At 40.5% G+C, this 16,671-nt stretch overlaps 1 protein-coding gene across 1 annotated transcript; it reads right to left on the bottom strand.

Annotated features, from left to right (window-relative positions):
• Positions 1-201: 201 nt before the first annotated feature.
• LOC128742979 (uncharacterized) lies at positions 202-9,001 on the bottom strand. The gene is made up of 11 exons (XM_053839478.1): positions 8,892-9,001; positions 3,290-3,358; positions 3,009-3,213; positions 2,783-2,950; positions 2,636-2,715; positions 2,439-2,581; positions 2,201-2,384; positions 1,891-2,143; positions 981-1,836; positions 602-926; positions 202-534 (listed from the first exon to the last, which is right to left on the bottom strand). The coding sequence occupies exons 1-11, from the start codon at positions 8,938-8,940 to the stop codon at positions 251-253; spliced, it is 2,616 nt and encodes an 871-aa protein (XP_053695453.1). The 5' UTR covers positions 8,941-9,001; the 3' UTR covers positions 202-250.
• Between the last annotated feature and the right edge of the window lie 7,670 nt (positions 9,002-16,671).

Raw genomic sequence — 16,671 nt, 5'->3', positions numbered from 1 at the left:
TCGCCGTTTGCTGTTGATTACAGGTTGGTAATTATTCTAATACAGCTCTGCTAAAAAAATCTTTATGTCTAAAAATCTTTATGTCTAGTAGAATCCTTCTGAAGAATTTAGAGTATTAAAAGGCTTTTGTCATCTCAGGTGTTGAAATAAAAACGAGTATAAACAATTTCTAAAAAATTTCTGTTACAAATGATGGGAAAAACTAAATCTGAAAAAAACCTAACTAAATGTCTATTGCTGCAGTACCATTTCACTGTAAATTTTGTGCTATCCACTTCTTGAATGAAGCCACCCTGGTAAATATCATATAGTACCAATCCTTGCAATCTGGTGCCTCCACTGCCAAACCAACGATGAACTGGACTTTATCAGCTCTATGCCACATTAATTGGCTAGCAGTCTTAACGCATGTAGATTTGCTACCACGGTTTTTTGCGCAAATGTGTGTACCGAGCAACCGATTCGGGTGTGTTCTTTGGCAATCCGAGTTGTACATAGGTAGCACCAGAGAATATAGCGTTTTACCGGATTCGTCTGTTGAGAACGAACATCAGTTCTATACAAGTAGATACTACAGGTCACAACATAATTTTTAATTTACCAAAGTACACCATTCGCAGTACTAGGGGAGTATGTGTTTCATTTATCCACAAGCATGCGGGGAATATCTCAGAGCTCCATTCCAGGGGATTTTTCAGTGAGACCAGAGCGATATTATTGGAGCTATCCTCGGACGAATTGTACGCTGGATGCAGCAATACTTTGCTTACTTCGTGTCTAGCCTGTGAAACGTTTCCAGCTAGTTCAACTAAATTCGGCGCCACCTCTCCCAGGCAACTGGCAGTGGTTAGGATGACGGTATTTGTTATGATAGATCCAATGCATCGAAATTCTAAGCTATCATTAGTTAGCCAACCTAGACGAACCTAAAATCAGAATGTAAATTAAAATACATAGTTAGTTCTTGTAATTTACAGCACCATTGATCCTTGCTGTGATATAGGTGCCAGATTTGTAACAATTTCAGGACAATTCAAAAGATCTGAAGCTATACTCTCGTCATCTATTATGAGATCGGTCGGACAGCAAACTACAGAGTTCGACGAACAAAGCAAAAAACTATCTGACGACAGTAGTTGGACCCACTTTTCCGAACACTTTGCGACAGGAACACAAAGGCCCAGCTTTCCGCTATTTGAAGTACACGAATCTCCTTCGGTTTGATCTGAATCGATAAACTGCAATGCTGTATCACCCTCCGAACGTTTCGGAAGTAATACCGACTCCATCCATTTAACGTGACTCGCCAAATTTGTGGCTAGCGCGTGTTCACCAAAGCCACAATCCTGACCGAATTGAACTAATCCATACGTTGTAGGATACGAGTTGTGATAACGATAAGTTGATCCACGGAGAGCACCTCCGGTTAATAGCTGACACGAGTCCGGAACTAAAAAGAAGTTTCTCCCCAAGCATATAAGGTCACTATTTGATCCCTTGTCTAAGCTTGTAGAATAGTTCGTAGGAATTAGACATGTTGATGCAGTCTGAACTTTGGCCGACACTTGAAGATACGTAAATGTTGAATCCAATGAAAGCGGCCAAAAATAATGGATATCAGCTCTACCGAATCCAAATATATCTACGTTGTTAGACGGAATGTCGTGATTGTACCAAATACAGGTTGGCTGAATTTGGTTAGTGTCGATGAATTTTTCCAATTTTAATATAGCGATGTTATTACGAGCAGAAGCGTTTCCATATTCTGGATGGATGTGTACAGACGACACGTTAATCCAAATGTTGTTTGGTAACAATACGTGAGCCACAGGAGATCTGAAAATGAATAGAATACAGCTTTCCGCCGTGCGTCGTAATTACCAAACTTACCCATCATGAATGGTGCATTGAGCCAATGTTAACACTGTTGATTCGTCGATAACTACTCCGTAGCAATTTTGAGACTCTTCTGTGTGCCAAGCTAGCTGTACTATGTATGAAGGAAGCTCATAATCCTGTTTTATGCTTCGATAGCCAAGATCAATGGAAACGGATTCGTTGCTTCTGTACGTTATTATGCGATCTTCGTACTCACGCTGAGTCGCAAAATGCATGGCACACAATGTAGAATTCAACATATCTTCTGTAATATTTATAGGAGTTACAACATATAACCTTCGAATAGATATAGTGTGAATACCGTCTGCTATAATTCCATACGATCGCATAGTGGCGATTATCCAGTCTTGATAAGAGGCCACCTTTGTAAACATTAAATTTCTAGGAATACTACCATCGTTTTCATTAGTTGAAATTCCAACCAGAAATGGTGATACTCGTCCATTGTGCGTCAGTCGGATTTGGAGTGGAGCTCCAGAAGGAATCTAAAAATTATGGCTAAAGTGATGAATAAACTTTTGGTATTAAACAGCATTAACTGTTTCATGAACGTCCAACTGTTCGGTTTCGCCACAAATGTTGTATTGCTTTAAATGTTGACTAGTGTGCTCTGTTTGGTTTGTGCTACAATTAGAGAGTTCAAGTTCTTTGAATGCTATCTTCAACTGCGTTTGTTCCTGAACTGAAAAATAAAAACCGTTAGGTTTTGCTCCGACTTTCAATAAAAAGACTTCACCCCAAATAGTGGTGTTTAAAGTTTTAAACCTAAATTCTTCCTTCGTCCAAAGGCATGCCGGTACCGCTGTACTGTTGGTGCTAGAAGCAATTGATTCAAGTTCAACTACTTCATGAGTCTAAAGTTACACTCAATATCTAAACTTACGTTACGTTTTTTTCCAATCTCAGGAGTGCAATATCGTGATATGGGCTATCAACTTGATACTCTGGAAATCTGGTAATATTGACAATATCAAATTGTTGAATGTCGTCCGGATTTTCTGAATCATTCACATTTAATCCTCCAAACCTTACCACGTCGGGTTGCTGACCGCTGAAAATATAATTGATTTCTAAACTGTTCAAAAATTCGTAAGTACAAGTTAACCAACTTGGAATCCAGAGTGCATCGCGCGGCCGTCAGCACAACGTCAAACCAAATCAACGTTCCTTCACAGCGCCACTGAACGGTGCCGTTCGATTGAGTCCATCCGACTATACCTAGGTGAACCGTTTCCTTCAGCCGAGATCGGTGTCCGAGGGCCGGACCTACCAATCCTATCCTGCCGAGCAAAATATGATAACGCAAATTGCAGTCTACAAGTAAGCGGTACAGAGTTTTACTACCTGCATGTAGCTAAAAGTTATTTCTTTTATGAGTTTGATCACGTACCATCCAAAGTTGTTCGTTCGTTCGGCAGCATGGGATATTCGTCGTGGTGTGCTCCTTGAAGTCCATGAACTGTAAAAATATTGAATATGAAGAAATGCAAATGATATTTCGAATGTTTATTTTTGATTTTTAAATATGTTTCACCATCTATTCACTTGAACCAATTATAAATTATATAATAATTATATAACATATCTCTTAGTAAATAAAACTAAGGTCATCATCTGTAGTGCAATAAATTATATATTTAATAATCACAGTTTTACCTGAATGATAGCTTGAATATAATTTTAAACCGTAATCAGCTGTATGTTTAAAAGCATCTTTAAAATGATGAAATATGCGGCTTTAAAATTGTGTAAGCTTTTTTCTCATAAGTACTGAGCAGTAAAATAATGTCATGCATGATCACTACTGATTTGGGTAATTCTTCAAAGAGAATAAATAGTTTTCCTTTTCTTTGGCAAACTCATCACCTTAACCAGAATTTTGATCTTTTGTGATCTTGTTGTTGTTGTTATTGTATTTTGCACTTCATAACACAATAGTAACTGATTTGCCTACTGTTTTTTAACGCTAGGCAAAGAGATCATGGTTTCAACTTTTCTTCAAAACTTGTTCTACTGGTGAATCAATATCCTTTGTGCTAGTTTACTCCCGTAAATCCCCATTGACCAAACTCTGTCACCATGAAAAATCAATCCGCGATGAATGACGAATTTAAACTGGAGATTTCAAAACTAGAACAATCTGAATAAACCCACGCGAAAACGGATTATGAATCGGGAACTCGGGACGTGGAACTGTCGATCTCTCCACCTCCAAGGGAGCAATCAAGTCCGATGTATTGATGAGTCGTAAATTCGACATCCTGGCGCTGCAGGAGGTGTGCTAGAATGACTCAATGGTACGTACGTTTAGAAATGGACATACCAAGCTTATAAAATATACGATCACTTATATTTTATCAGCTAGGCAGACGTTTCTGAATTGCGTTCGTTTTCATGAATTCGTTTTTATCCATTGTATGGAAATTGGAAGGTTCAGCGCCTTCAAGAACATGACTGTACGTACGAACCTTTTTCCAGCACAAAATCTTACACAAGTACATCTGGATGTCACCACATCAGGCAGAAACTTACATAAAGGCATAGAGCCGATGTGGGAGTTGCCGTATCAAGAATACTCGGACATGGACTACTCGTCGCCAATGCGTTGGGCATCTCGGCACTTGCAAGTCGACTTCAACCTGATTGAGTCGTCTAGCCACAACGTTGGGCCCCTCTTTTCTTAATGCCGGTGGAGTTCCTGAAAAGAACGGATTTCACTGCACAGTCGTCCGGCATCCTTAAGTCGTGACCGGAATGGAATCTCTACAAGTAGTGCATGCAACTCGTGGTTCACACGCCTACGCCATTCTCCGCTTTCCGTTTGTACTCCGCCAAAAATAGTTCGCAACACCTTTCGTTCAAATACGGCAAGTGCACGTACGTCTTCTGTAAGCAAAGTTACTGTCTCAAGTTCGTCGAGGACTACAGATCTGACTAGCGTTTTGAATATCGTCAGTTTTGTGCGGTGGCGTATGCTCCTTGATCGAAGCGTCTTGAGGAGGGAAAAGTAGGTTCGATTCCCAACTTGAGTGCGTCGTTGAATCTCCTTACTCGTATTATTATCGGCGGAGCCCAGAGATTCCAAATATATGAACTCATCAACCATTTCCAGTTCATCGTCATCAATAGTCACTGACCGTGGGAGGAACGCGTTGTTTTCTCTGGAGCCTCTTCCTATCATATATTTGATTTTCGATGCATAGATTTTGTAACTCAATCTTCCTAGCCTCCATTTGTCGTCTGGTGTAGATTGCCTCCGTCGTCCCAAGGTTTCTAGAAATGATGTCGAGGTAGGTTGTCTGTGAAGGCTAGGAGTTGGCTTTGTTTTGCTGAAAATCGATCCTCTCGTTTCGATGCCCACTCGCCGGATCACACCCTCAATAGCGATCAGACAGAAACTCAGACCGCATTTTGATCGACTGCCGAGAATTCTCCTATTGGAGCGCCAAGGTTAACGTGGACTACGGATGTTTAAGATGCACCCAAAACTCTCTGTTGTGAACAACATTTGGTACCAACGCCACCATCCGTAAAAGCTCGCACGGCTGTAGCAACTACTTAGAAGTCGTCATCATAAGCTACGTGCATTCACTCGATGCTGCGCTACCGGAAGAGGACAAGCTGGAATTAGAACACCATCAAAACAGCAGTTAGCCAGTGCAGTGCTACACTTCAGAACGTAGAAAGACATAAACAGAAAAAGAAGCAGCGAGCCCAAATCTTCCGGAAGAACAAACGCTACCTGGTAGAGCTAGAGTATGTGGAGTTTATTGTTTATTGTTTATTAATTAAAAGTCAACAGATTTTTCTATCCTACTGACTACGGAGCCAAAACGGAGATTAGGTGGCAGCACTAACGATAGGCGAAGTTGAAGAGGTCACCATGCAGTTGAAGAACAATAAATCGGTTAGGATAGATGACATCGGAGCGTAGCTTACCAAAATTGGACCAAGAAATCTATTTGTCTGCACTGGATAATTGTTGGAACTTGAATTTGGGATACGAAACAGCTACCGGAGAAGTGATTTGCGGGAATTTATCAAGCCGGCTCAACAACGAATCAAATATTTACACTGCGGCAAATCCTCCAAAAGGGCCGTGAATACAGAGTTCTCACGCACCATTTGTTCGTTGACTTCAAAGCTGCACATGATACCATCGACGGAAAAGAGCTACGGAAAGTCATTGACGAGAGCAGTTTCCCTAGGAAACTCGTCAAAGGGATTTATTCTACGATGGATGCTACACAGTGCTGTGTTCGGATTTCGGGTGGATTGTCGGGTTCATTCGAATCACGTAGAGGGTTTCATCAAGGTGACGGGCTCTTATGCCTGCTGTTCAATATAGCGCTACAACGTGTTATGAGCTGAGCGGATACGCGAGGTACGATTCTCAACAATGCTAGTCAATTCGTCTGCTATGCCGATGTCATGGATATTGTCGGTAGAACATCTGTGATAGTGGCGGAACCGTATATCAGAATAAAGCGCCAAGTAGAAGAGATTGGGTTAAAGGTAAATACACGTTTAAAACAAAGTGCATGCTGGCTGGTGGAACCGAGGCCGCTGCTTGTGCAGTACTGTAACCGGCGGACAATGATACCCGTCCAGACATTTGGAGGCGTGTTATTACTGGAAGTCGTGCTTACTACGGGCTTCACTATGTTCTACATCGGATTTCTATCTTAATCGTTAAGAAAACGAAATGTGAAACCGATTAAACACGCTAGGTCAGTACAAACAAATCGTGTTTATGTGCATTGTCTGCATAAACAAATGATGTCATGTTGAGAATGACATTTGAACCATTTTTAATTTGCACGTCGTGCAAACCAACGGGGTTCAAATTAAAAAGTGTTCAGATTAAAAATGGTCAAACGAACGGGGGTCCACGGTACAGGAGCAAGGCTTGAAAAGGAATCGCAAATTGACCGTGATTGCGTGAATGCGTTGTTTTTGTGTTGTATAGTTCCACACCGCTAATCTGACAAATTCATATCCGGATTATCGAATTTTGACTCGATAATCCGGCAGTCAAACTAACGTCAGAGAGGTTTGAGATTTGGTCTTGTTTACATCTATACGTAAACAACTTCGGAAGTTTTCGAAAATATTAGTCGTAAATTCACAATAGGTTTTTTTAATACTCAGTTATGCTTATTTTAATCAACAAAATACTTTTAAATTCTTAGTCAGTTTCGAAATAAGCGTAGGTCACCAGTTTATTGAGAATAGCGATGAAAAATTGAACTAATGGCAAAATTTAATGTAGTTAGCAGGAGCACCATTTACCATTTCCATTTAGTTAGTAGTCCAGCAAACATTTTATTTGAATAGAAGCTCATTCAACTGTTTTATAGCCAACATTTAGGAAACAAACGCTGAAGGAGCACTTAACAAGACGCCCAACGAAGGTAGTGTTCAGTTCAGTTCAGTTGACGAGATATGGACTATTGAGTCGTCGGATTATTGAGGATCTCATTAGCGGCGGGATACTGCATTTAATCATAGGACAGCGCGGTTGCTTTTCGTTATTGTGGTGACTGCCTGTCAATTGACTGTTTTGTAGTCATTCGTTGCTCCAAATGGTAAAGGAAACTTGATCGAAACGAAAATGTAAAAATAGATTAGAACGCATTCGTTCTGCGGTACAATCGGAGGTATGACTGAGTGAACTGCTGGTTGTATTATGCATAACGGTCACCACTAAACGGACGGTGTGAATCTGAATGCGTGGTAGACTATGTAGGCGGTTGATGAACCATGAACTCGCACAGCTGTTTGGCGAACCCAGTATTCAAAAGGTGGCTAAAACTGGAAGGTTATGATGGGCAGGGCTTGTTACTAGAATGCCGGCAAACTACGCTGCAAAAATGATGTTAGCTTCAAATTCGATGGGCACAGCGTGTAAGATTGTTAGACCGGGTGGAGCGAGATCTGGCGAAGTGTAGGAGAGTACACTACACGGTGTCCAAAAAAATTGCAGACCGTTAGCCCACAACCGACTGAACCGACTGTTCATCAGGCTGTAAACCCAACAACTCAATTTTGAGTAAAAACAGGTTGATTAAATTTTCTCCTGATATTTCTTTGTTTTCTCTGATTCAAGTAGATATCGCAAACCTAGCCTCTTCCCTAGAATCGAGAGAAGAGCGCGCAACGTTTTTACAATGCTAAGAGGAAATGGGTTAATATAATGAGTACCGTCGATTTGGGTGAAATGCATCAGTACGGTGAAATTGATAATCGGCGACAAACGGACAAAAGCATTTTTCTACGTTTATAACAATTTAAAAAGCTAAAAAAGCGCACATTCATATAAAGATTGAGTTGATGAGCTGAGTCACTTGGATTTCAACAAGATTTTTTAAATTTACTGTTTTGATTGAATCGTAATTTTCTATATGCCTGATAAAACCTCTTTCCGTTAACACAAATTTCGTAGCTGAAAGAAGTTTTAATAAACTTAATTCAGTTTTCTGATTACCTGGCAGAGCTTTGATGCTTTCTATGAATAAAACAATGCGACGGAGTTTGTTCAATTGAATTATTTGAAAAATATAACAAATCAATGACTACGACAACATGGATGTCTAAATCAATATGAGCGCGAAACGGTGTTGTCACTTGCGAAAGTTTTGTTCTATTTGTGAAGCAGAATAGGGATTTGTTAAAAAGTTCAAAAGACAATGTATCTTAGAACGTATTTACTACTAGAAACTAAGGTATAACTTTTGAGCTAAGTAATATGGCGCAACTTTTGCACCTTGTAGGTCACGTGAACGATGTTCGATAGGTTTTCTTAAAGCATTTCCCTACACAATTGTATAAGCTAGTTCTTAAAGGGTTATAATTTGCATGACTATTTTTATGTACACTATTTTTATTTCACGCTTTACGGTTGCATCATCACCAATATCAGCACAAGGGACAAGCCGGGAACTTTCAATCTACGTAGCATCCATAGACGCAAGACACCAATTTTTACTAACCAGTTTGCATTAAACAAAATCCGATCACCAAATATGCTGTGAACGGCATAATCGCACTAGATCGCACAAATACGGTGTAATCACTAGAAATTTTAAAACTTTACTAACGTTGGCTCTGCACTTTGCTAATCACAGTATAAAGGTATACATGTTATAGTGATCTATTATGATGTTGTGCAATACTGATACGACAACTGAAATGAAAACCCTTCGAACCTATCTAAGATGTACACTGACCTGCATGAGCATTTGTGTTGATGTTCCGGGTTTTTTTTCGAATACAACAATCGCTAGGGAAATCCCAGAGCTCGAACCACTATCAGGTAAAACATGTTCGATAGCCCGCCGCTCGTTTCCAGCTGTTTCATTGGTTAACATTCTCGTGTGATTTATGATTGCTTTTTTTAGCTAACCTGATCCAGAAACATGCGTATTTTCCACCTTTTCACTAATCTATCAATAATTTAGAGCAACTCTTAGTCGGAACGAAAGACTACTAAATGACTAGGTTGAACAGGTTAACTAGGTTGAGTGTCTTACTAAAGTGGTCTAGCGAAGGCGTGATACGTTCATGATTTCTTCGTTCATCGATCACAGCTGATGTACCAATAGCAGCTACAGCCAACTGGGCGCCATGAATCCAAAAACTCAAACAAAAAGTGCCACAATACATCACTCACCAATTGCTTCATTCCCACAGCCTTCCGAATTGGGATTCGTACAACTTTTTGAAGGTAATCGAATGTAATTCCAACAATGCTATGAAATTGATCTCCAAGTTATTGGTAAAAACTATGTAGATAATACATAGAATGAAAACAACGAAAATAAAAATATTCTTTGCTTCAATCAAATTAGCACATGTGAACAATCAGTGAAATAATTCATAATTTATGAAGCATAACACACGGCATGGAGAGGTGTAGGTTATTAATATCTCAGTATTATATACTTCACGATTTACTTTTAATTTCCCAACGCAGCCTTGCTGTCGAAACTGTAATTCGTCTAAAATGAGCGGGATAACCCACCCGAAACTGTAATTCGACTGTAACTGGAAACTGGTTTTGGGAAGGTACCAATCGAATGCAGTTCATTATCGTTTCATTAGCCGTTCATTGTCCGCGACCGTCCGTCGATGGTAGAACAAAAGAATGGTTCATACCTACTTCCAAATGAATTCCAATAATAACAGTGGGATTCACAAACGAGCCATCCATCCAGTAGGTAACGGCTAACGGGAGACAGCTCGTCTCAGCTGCAAAACAAGTTTTTAACGTTCGATTCATCTTCTCTCCCAAAGCGATTCATTTGCAGCTCAGTTGTAATCAGGTTGCAGCCAAAAACGGCGGCTTCACGCGAACTCGCCACGGTTTACGCGCGGTTTCGTCGAGCAGTTTTTTTTTACTTCAAGTAAAAAGTATTATAAGGTCATTCATAATCTGCTCATTTTGGCTTTATTATGAATTTGGTTAAGTACCTAGTGATCTTATGGTGTAGTATTAAGTATGGTTAGTAAAGTGTGTTTATTTGGTTTGCAGTATATTACTGTTTTGTAAAATACTCTGCTATTTTCTGTTAAGACAAATGCTTAATTAAGTTACTTATCTTTTAGCTCATGGACAACAAGCCGCCTCATATTTGATGCTCCCAAATGAGCGCTTAACCCTGGATGGTAAGTTTTCAGCGTTAAAATCAACATTTGTTGCTTTGCAAAATTCGATATTGGAACTAATTTTTGTTTTTCAGATTGTCATCTTCGCTTCCACAAATTGTTGCCCGAGTCGGCTACTAAACCAACTTTTGGTGAAGCCGCGCGGCTGAAGGAATTCGCTCATATCGGTGCAATTGGCTGGACACAACCAGATGGTACCGTATCGTGGAGCTGTGGTGGAACCTTAATTTGGGATAATTTCGTCCTAACAGCTGCCCATTGCGCTGCAGATGCAAGGTGCAGCTAGTGCTTAAATTGTACGAAATTGTTGTAATCGTGTTTGTATTTTTTCTTAGTGGCAAGCAACCTGACGTGATTAGGTTTGGTGATCTTAACATATACAGTTCTGATGACGACGAGTTTGCCCAACAGCTTAAAATTATTGATGTGGTAAGACATCCTAAGCATCGCTTTGCAGCACAATATCATGATATTGCGCTATTGAAACTGGAGAAGAATGTTACGTAAGTATTTGTGACTGGTTCCTAGTTGAGTGCTCGATTTTTAGTATAGTTCATGGTATGATGTTAATCAATTTCCATGATTTCATAGCCTGCATGAAACGGTAATTCCAGCTTGTCTTTGGAATGACGAAGAAATTCGATTCAAAAAGCTGGAGGCTGCCGGCTGGGGCAAAACAGGCACCGGTTTGTAACTGTTAAGATTCCTAGTAGTATGTTCTAAGAAATCATTTATTGTCACTTTAGCTCAAGAGCAAACACCGGTGCTGCTGAAAGTAACCCTCAGGCCGATAGGTAACGAAGATTGCAGTAAAATTTATACAAATGCCACAAACCGGAAATTACGACTTGGCCTTCAGGATCATCACATCTGCGCTGTTGATGAAAAAATGGATACATGTGAGGTAAGTGTTTCGCTGAGTAAACCCTAAGATCTCATTGAAATGTTCGATATTGTCGTAGGGCGACTCGGGAGGTCCGCTTCAAATCAAACTATTGCACAACGGAAGAGTGACACCGTTCCTGGTCGGAATTACATCGTTCGGGACGGTTTGCGGAACCTCAGCTCCTGGCGTGTACACAAAGGTGGCTCCTTATCACGATTGGATTGTTGATACGATGCGAAGCAATGGAGCATTCGTGAACGGTTGGAGCTTCATCTGTCCCTTTCCCCCAGGAAAATACTTAATAATTCCTTATTTCAGAGACAACTTACAATGCTACATTTTGCGCACTCCGTTATGTAAAATTTCGTGAATACGAGGATGCTATCATTCATAGTAGAACTAATTCGACCATCTCGGCAGATTTGGACGCTCTTCATATACAAGTGGTTGACAAGCTTCCATCGTACATGGTGAAGCTCGCCTGGCGATCTGGTGGTGGGCGTGACGATTGTTACGGCGCAATAATTGACGAAACTACTATTTTGACGTTAGCGCAATGCGTTTTTCACAATCGGTAAGTTTGATAAATTGAATTTGTTTTGATTTAACTCAAATAATGAACCTATCAGGAACCCTGTCAGCCATATTTTATATCTGGGTGATAAAGAAATAGACGTGTCTCATTATCACATTCATCCAAAGTACGTTGAAGGTTCTGGATATAATAATATCGCCATTTTATATATGAAACATTTCCTGGACGTCCATCGAGTTCAGCCTGTATGCGTTTGGCACGAACAGAGCATACCATTCAACGATGTGCACATTTTCGGATCTGGCAGAGAAGATATAAACAATTTCTTTGTGACGGACAACTCCTTGATTGGTGGGATATCTCTTGTGTAACAAAACCAAATTTATAAAGTGCTTTAAATTTTCAGATCCCACTATAAGTTTTCTCAAATCACACATAGCAGTTCAGAACTCATCTACATGTATCCTGCCCGATCAATTTGAATCTAGACTCAAAACCGGTTTGGAAAGAGAGCACATTTGTATTGGAGAGAACTTATTTCTAGTGCCAGAGTCCTGTGACCTGTTGGTTGGTGGTAGCATTGATGCAACTATGAAGCGCGAAGGTCAGAATTATCCCGTATCGTTCGGTTTAGTGCAGCTTGGCAGAGATTGCGGATTCGGCGAACATGCCGTCGCAACCGGATTTGCGAGTCATATTGATTGGATGAAATCTCGGCTGCTACCTGAACACACCGAAAAGAGTGGTGCGCTACAATTTCTGAACGATGGTGTGAATGAAGGCGATAGATGTACAACCAACGATGATAGAAAAGCGGGTCTTTGCGTTGGTGTTTCTAAATGTCCACGGCAGTGGAAAAAATTTCTATCGACTGGGAAAGTTCAGTTTTGCTCTTCCACCTCTGTGATTTGCTGTCCTCTTGATGCCATGGAAAGTGAAACTGTCATCCAGCCGGAAATTGCTTCTTGTCCGGATGACGTACGGAACATCAAATCAAAGAAGTCAGGAGGAGGATCATTGGTATAACTATTTGAATAGTTCTGCGTAAACTCAGTTAAATAATATATTACTGTTTTGAAACAGGTTCACGTAGGCTGGTATGAGGAAGGATTCCTTAAAATTAAGTGTTTGGGTTCCATATTAACAAGAAACGTAATTTTGACTACAGCGAGTTGCTTCGAAGCAGTAGATCCACATGTTATAAGACCGATTACCAATGAAACAGATTCATTGCTTCAAGTAAAAGGTACCCTTAAGCACCACGCATACAACGCAACCGACAACAGCAATGATATCGGATTAATTTGGTTAAAAGACAAGCTTGAATGGAGTTCAGAAGTATACCCCTCGTGTTTGTGGACAAATGGAACTCATACTCCTTTAGTGATGAACATGGCTTTTCCAAGTAAGTGCAGCTGATATGTACCAAAGGATTAAATATAAATGGTATTTGTTTTCGGTGCAGTCGCTTACGATCATTCGGGCCATGAACGTGTACTTGCGATGTACAACTCAGATTGTCAAAGAACTAACAGCTACCAGTTACCGGAAAGTCAGCTCTGCGCACGTGACCCTTTATACAAGCCCACCTGTGTGGATGCGCAAAGCGCACTGCTTTGGACACAGGATGATGGAGTAGTATTTGTTGTTGGCATGTCTACGGTTTTGGCTGATTGTAACGAGCGGAACTACATGATATTTACCAGATTTTCAGCTTACTCGCAATGGATTGGAGATGGTCTTCGGGAGCGATCTTAGTTGGGTTAGTTGCACTCTGCGCCGGGCTGTATAATACTCATCGACAATGTAACCAATAAAAATATCAGAATAATGTAATTGTTACAACTTATCTTCAGCTGTTTGTTTGAGAAACGAATCCAGGTGTTTTCCATGCATTCAAGTTCGAAGGTCTACCAATTCAAAACCTCCAAATATTCTGGCTTTGTTATTTTAGAAATATTTCACACTAGAAGGTGTTAGGAAACGTGCGGGTTTTAACATGCGGTCAATAAATCATGCCAACTTATCTGTTTCGTTGAAGACGTGGACATTGTCGGAAGGATGTTCCAGGCGGTTGCTGAGCAGTATACCAAACAGAAACGTGAAGCCGTAAAGGTTGAATTAGTGGTGAATATGTTCAAAAAAAAAAAATATCTGTTAGCTGGAGGAACCGAGCGCGATTGACCTCGCAAAGGCAATACTGTTGTAATCGACGGGAACAAGTTAGAGGTGGTGGACGAATTTGTATACCTCGGGTCAGATAACAAAAGCAGAGAAATACGCAAACGTATTCTTACTGGAAGTCGTGCTTACTACCCAGCTAGCACCAACTCGTATATCAATGTACGAAAACTATCGTAAATAACTCCTAACAAACTCGAAATCGTAACTAAAGTTGGATAAAGTGGGATCAAGTTGATTTTTTGTCGTATATAATGATAATGACTGACATAGAAACGATTTTCAGCACAAAATCGTAGAGTAGTACGGAGCGACTCGCGCTTAATCGGATAGTCGTAACGCTCAAAATTATTCGTAATCACGTATATCGCCTCCAAAATAGTACGGATATGCCAATTTTGCGCATGAAATACGATTTATTTAGCATGTATATCTGTACGTAATGCTGATTTTTACCTTTTTTATACATATGAAAATGCTAGCTGGGTACGGACTCCACAAGACCCTAAGGTCTGGTAAGCTTCACCTCCGTACCAAATGTACGATATACAAAACGCTAATAAGACCGGTAGTGCTCTACGGGCACCAAACGTGGACAATGCTCAATGGGGACTTGAAAGCACTGGCCATTTTTGAACGCCGTGTGCTTAGGACTATCTTTGGTGGTGTATGTGAGAATGGTGTATAGAGGAGAAGGGATGAACGACGAGCTGGCGCACCTCTACGGTGAACCCAGTTTCCAGAAAGTTGCTAAAGCTGGAAGGGTTAGTTGGCGAAACATTATGTTGCAGGTAAAATCCGCAGGGACAGCGAGCTAGGATAAGTAAGTAAGTAAGTAACAACTAGCAAGTTACCGACAACTACGAGCGCGTACTGGATGAAGCTCTACCTTCCTCTGTGGAGCTAGGCGCCTTGACCCTCGAAGACGGATGGATACGCTCGGCTGTCAATGAGGCCGCTACCGTAGGTGAGGTAACCGTGAGGTGAGCGCACGAAATGATTGGTTTGACGGGGAATGCCAACAAGCGGTGGAGAGGGAAAAAGAACTTGGGAAGATTATCTAAGCATAGCCAAGAAGAAGAATTTGTCCAAGTATCGGCGAGCGTGAAAACAGTTGACCATGGTCCTGAAGGGGAAAAATCGTCAGAAGAAGAACAGAGATCGTGAAGAGCTAGAAGTACTATTCCGAGCTAATGTGACGCGTAAGTTCTATGAGAAGGTCGTCAGGTGGAAGCAGTTCTTCGAAGAGCATCTCAACGTCGATATAATAGAAGGAGACACAACAGCTCCTACAAACGATAACAGCGTGCCGGCTGCCAATCTCGAAGAGATCGGTCAGCTGAAGAGTAATAGAGCCGCCGAAAATGAACAACTTTCGGCAGAACTCTACAAAAATGGTAAAAAAGCACTAAAAATGGTACTGGATAATTTCAAGGATTTTGAAGGAAGAGAAACTACCAGAGCAGTGGCTAGTGAATGAAAGGTGTGTTTTGTTCCATCTATAAAAAGGACGATCGGCACGATTGCTGTACTTATCGTGGCATTACGCTGATCAACGTCATCTACAAGGTGCACTCCCAGACTTTGATACCTCATCTAACCCCAATTATAAGAGATTTCGTAGGGCAGTGTCCTGGGGGGTATATAGGGGTCTGTGCTACTACGGATCTAATTGTCACTCTTCGATAAATCATCCAGAAATAACAGAAGAACAAAGTACCCAAGCACCATATTTTCGTGGATTTCAGGGCAGCATACGATGCAGTCAAGCCAGTGACGTAGCCAGGATTTTCGTATATTTCTTTGTATATTTTTTAAACAAATGGTTTTCTGTATAGAAGCTTGACACCCTCCCCCCACCCTCCTGCGAATGAACCTATTTGGCTTGAAACCTCCAATAAAAAAAATAATGGCAAACCATTATTTTAAGCCAAATAGGTTCATTTTTAGCTTTGTTAAAACCAAACAAAACTGTAGCAAGCTTTCGATCCGATGCGCAATTAAAATCATTTTCAATATTGATGAGCGCTGCGGTTGTGTTTCAGTGTTTACGGTATCTTAACTGGAGAGGACACAGTAGACTATTTTGCACTAAATTCAGTTATTTAGTTATAAATAAATAAATTTATAGTTTCTATCCGTAAGGAGGGCAGTGAAAAGATATTTTCCCTTTTGTAATCATGCATACTATTGCACTTCTACGAAAATATTATTATCAGGCTTAAAATTGAGCAAACTGTCAATGCGAATAGTATCCAAAGGAAAATATGTTGGAATATATAAAGCACACAAGCGTGAACGATGTTAAATAAAGGGAGATGGTTGAGTGGTTTACATGGTTGAGAATGTTTACATACTATAGCAAAGCAAAGCCTAGGTGCTAATTCCGTTATCGAAATTTGACCTTCTGTTTTTATACGACAGACTTCGCAACCAGCTGTTAGAATACAGGACGGTGCGGGGTCAGTGCTACGATCCTATTGACTCTAACAGCCATACTATA

Source organism: Sabethes cyaneus, chromosome 3 (genome assembly GCF_943734655.1).
Source record: "Sabethes cyaneus chromosome 3, idSabCyanKW18_F2, whole genome shotgun sequence".
NCBI classification, from domain to species: Eukaryota; Metazoa; Arthropoda; class Insecta; order Diptera; family Culicidae; genus Sabethes; species Sabethes cyaneus.
Note: the sequence above shows the minus strand (reverse complement) of the source record. Positions and strands in the feature narration are given on the sequence as shown.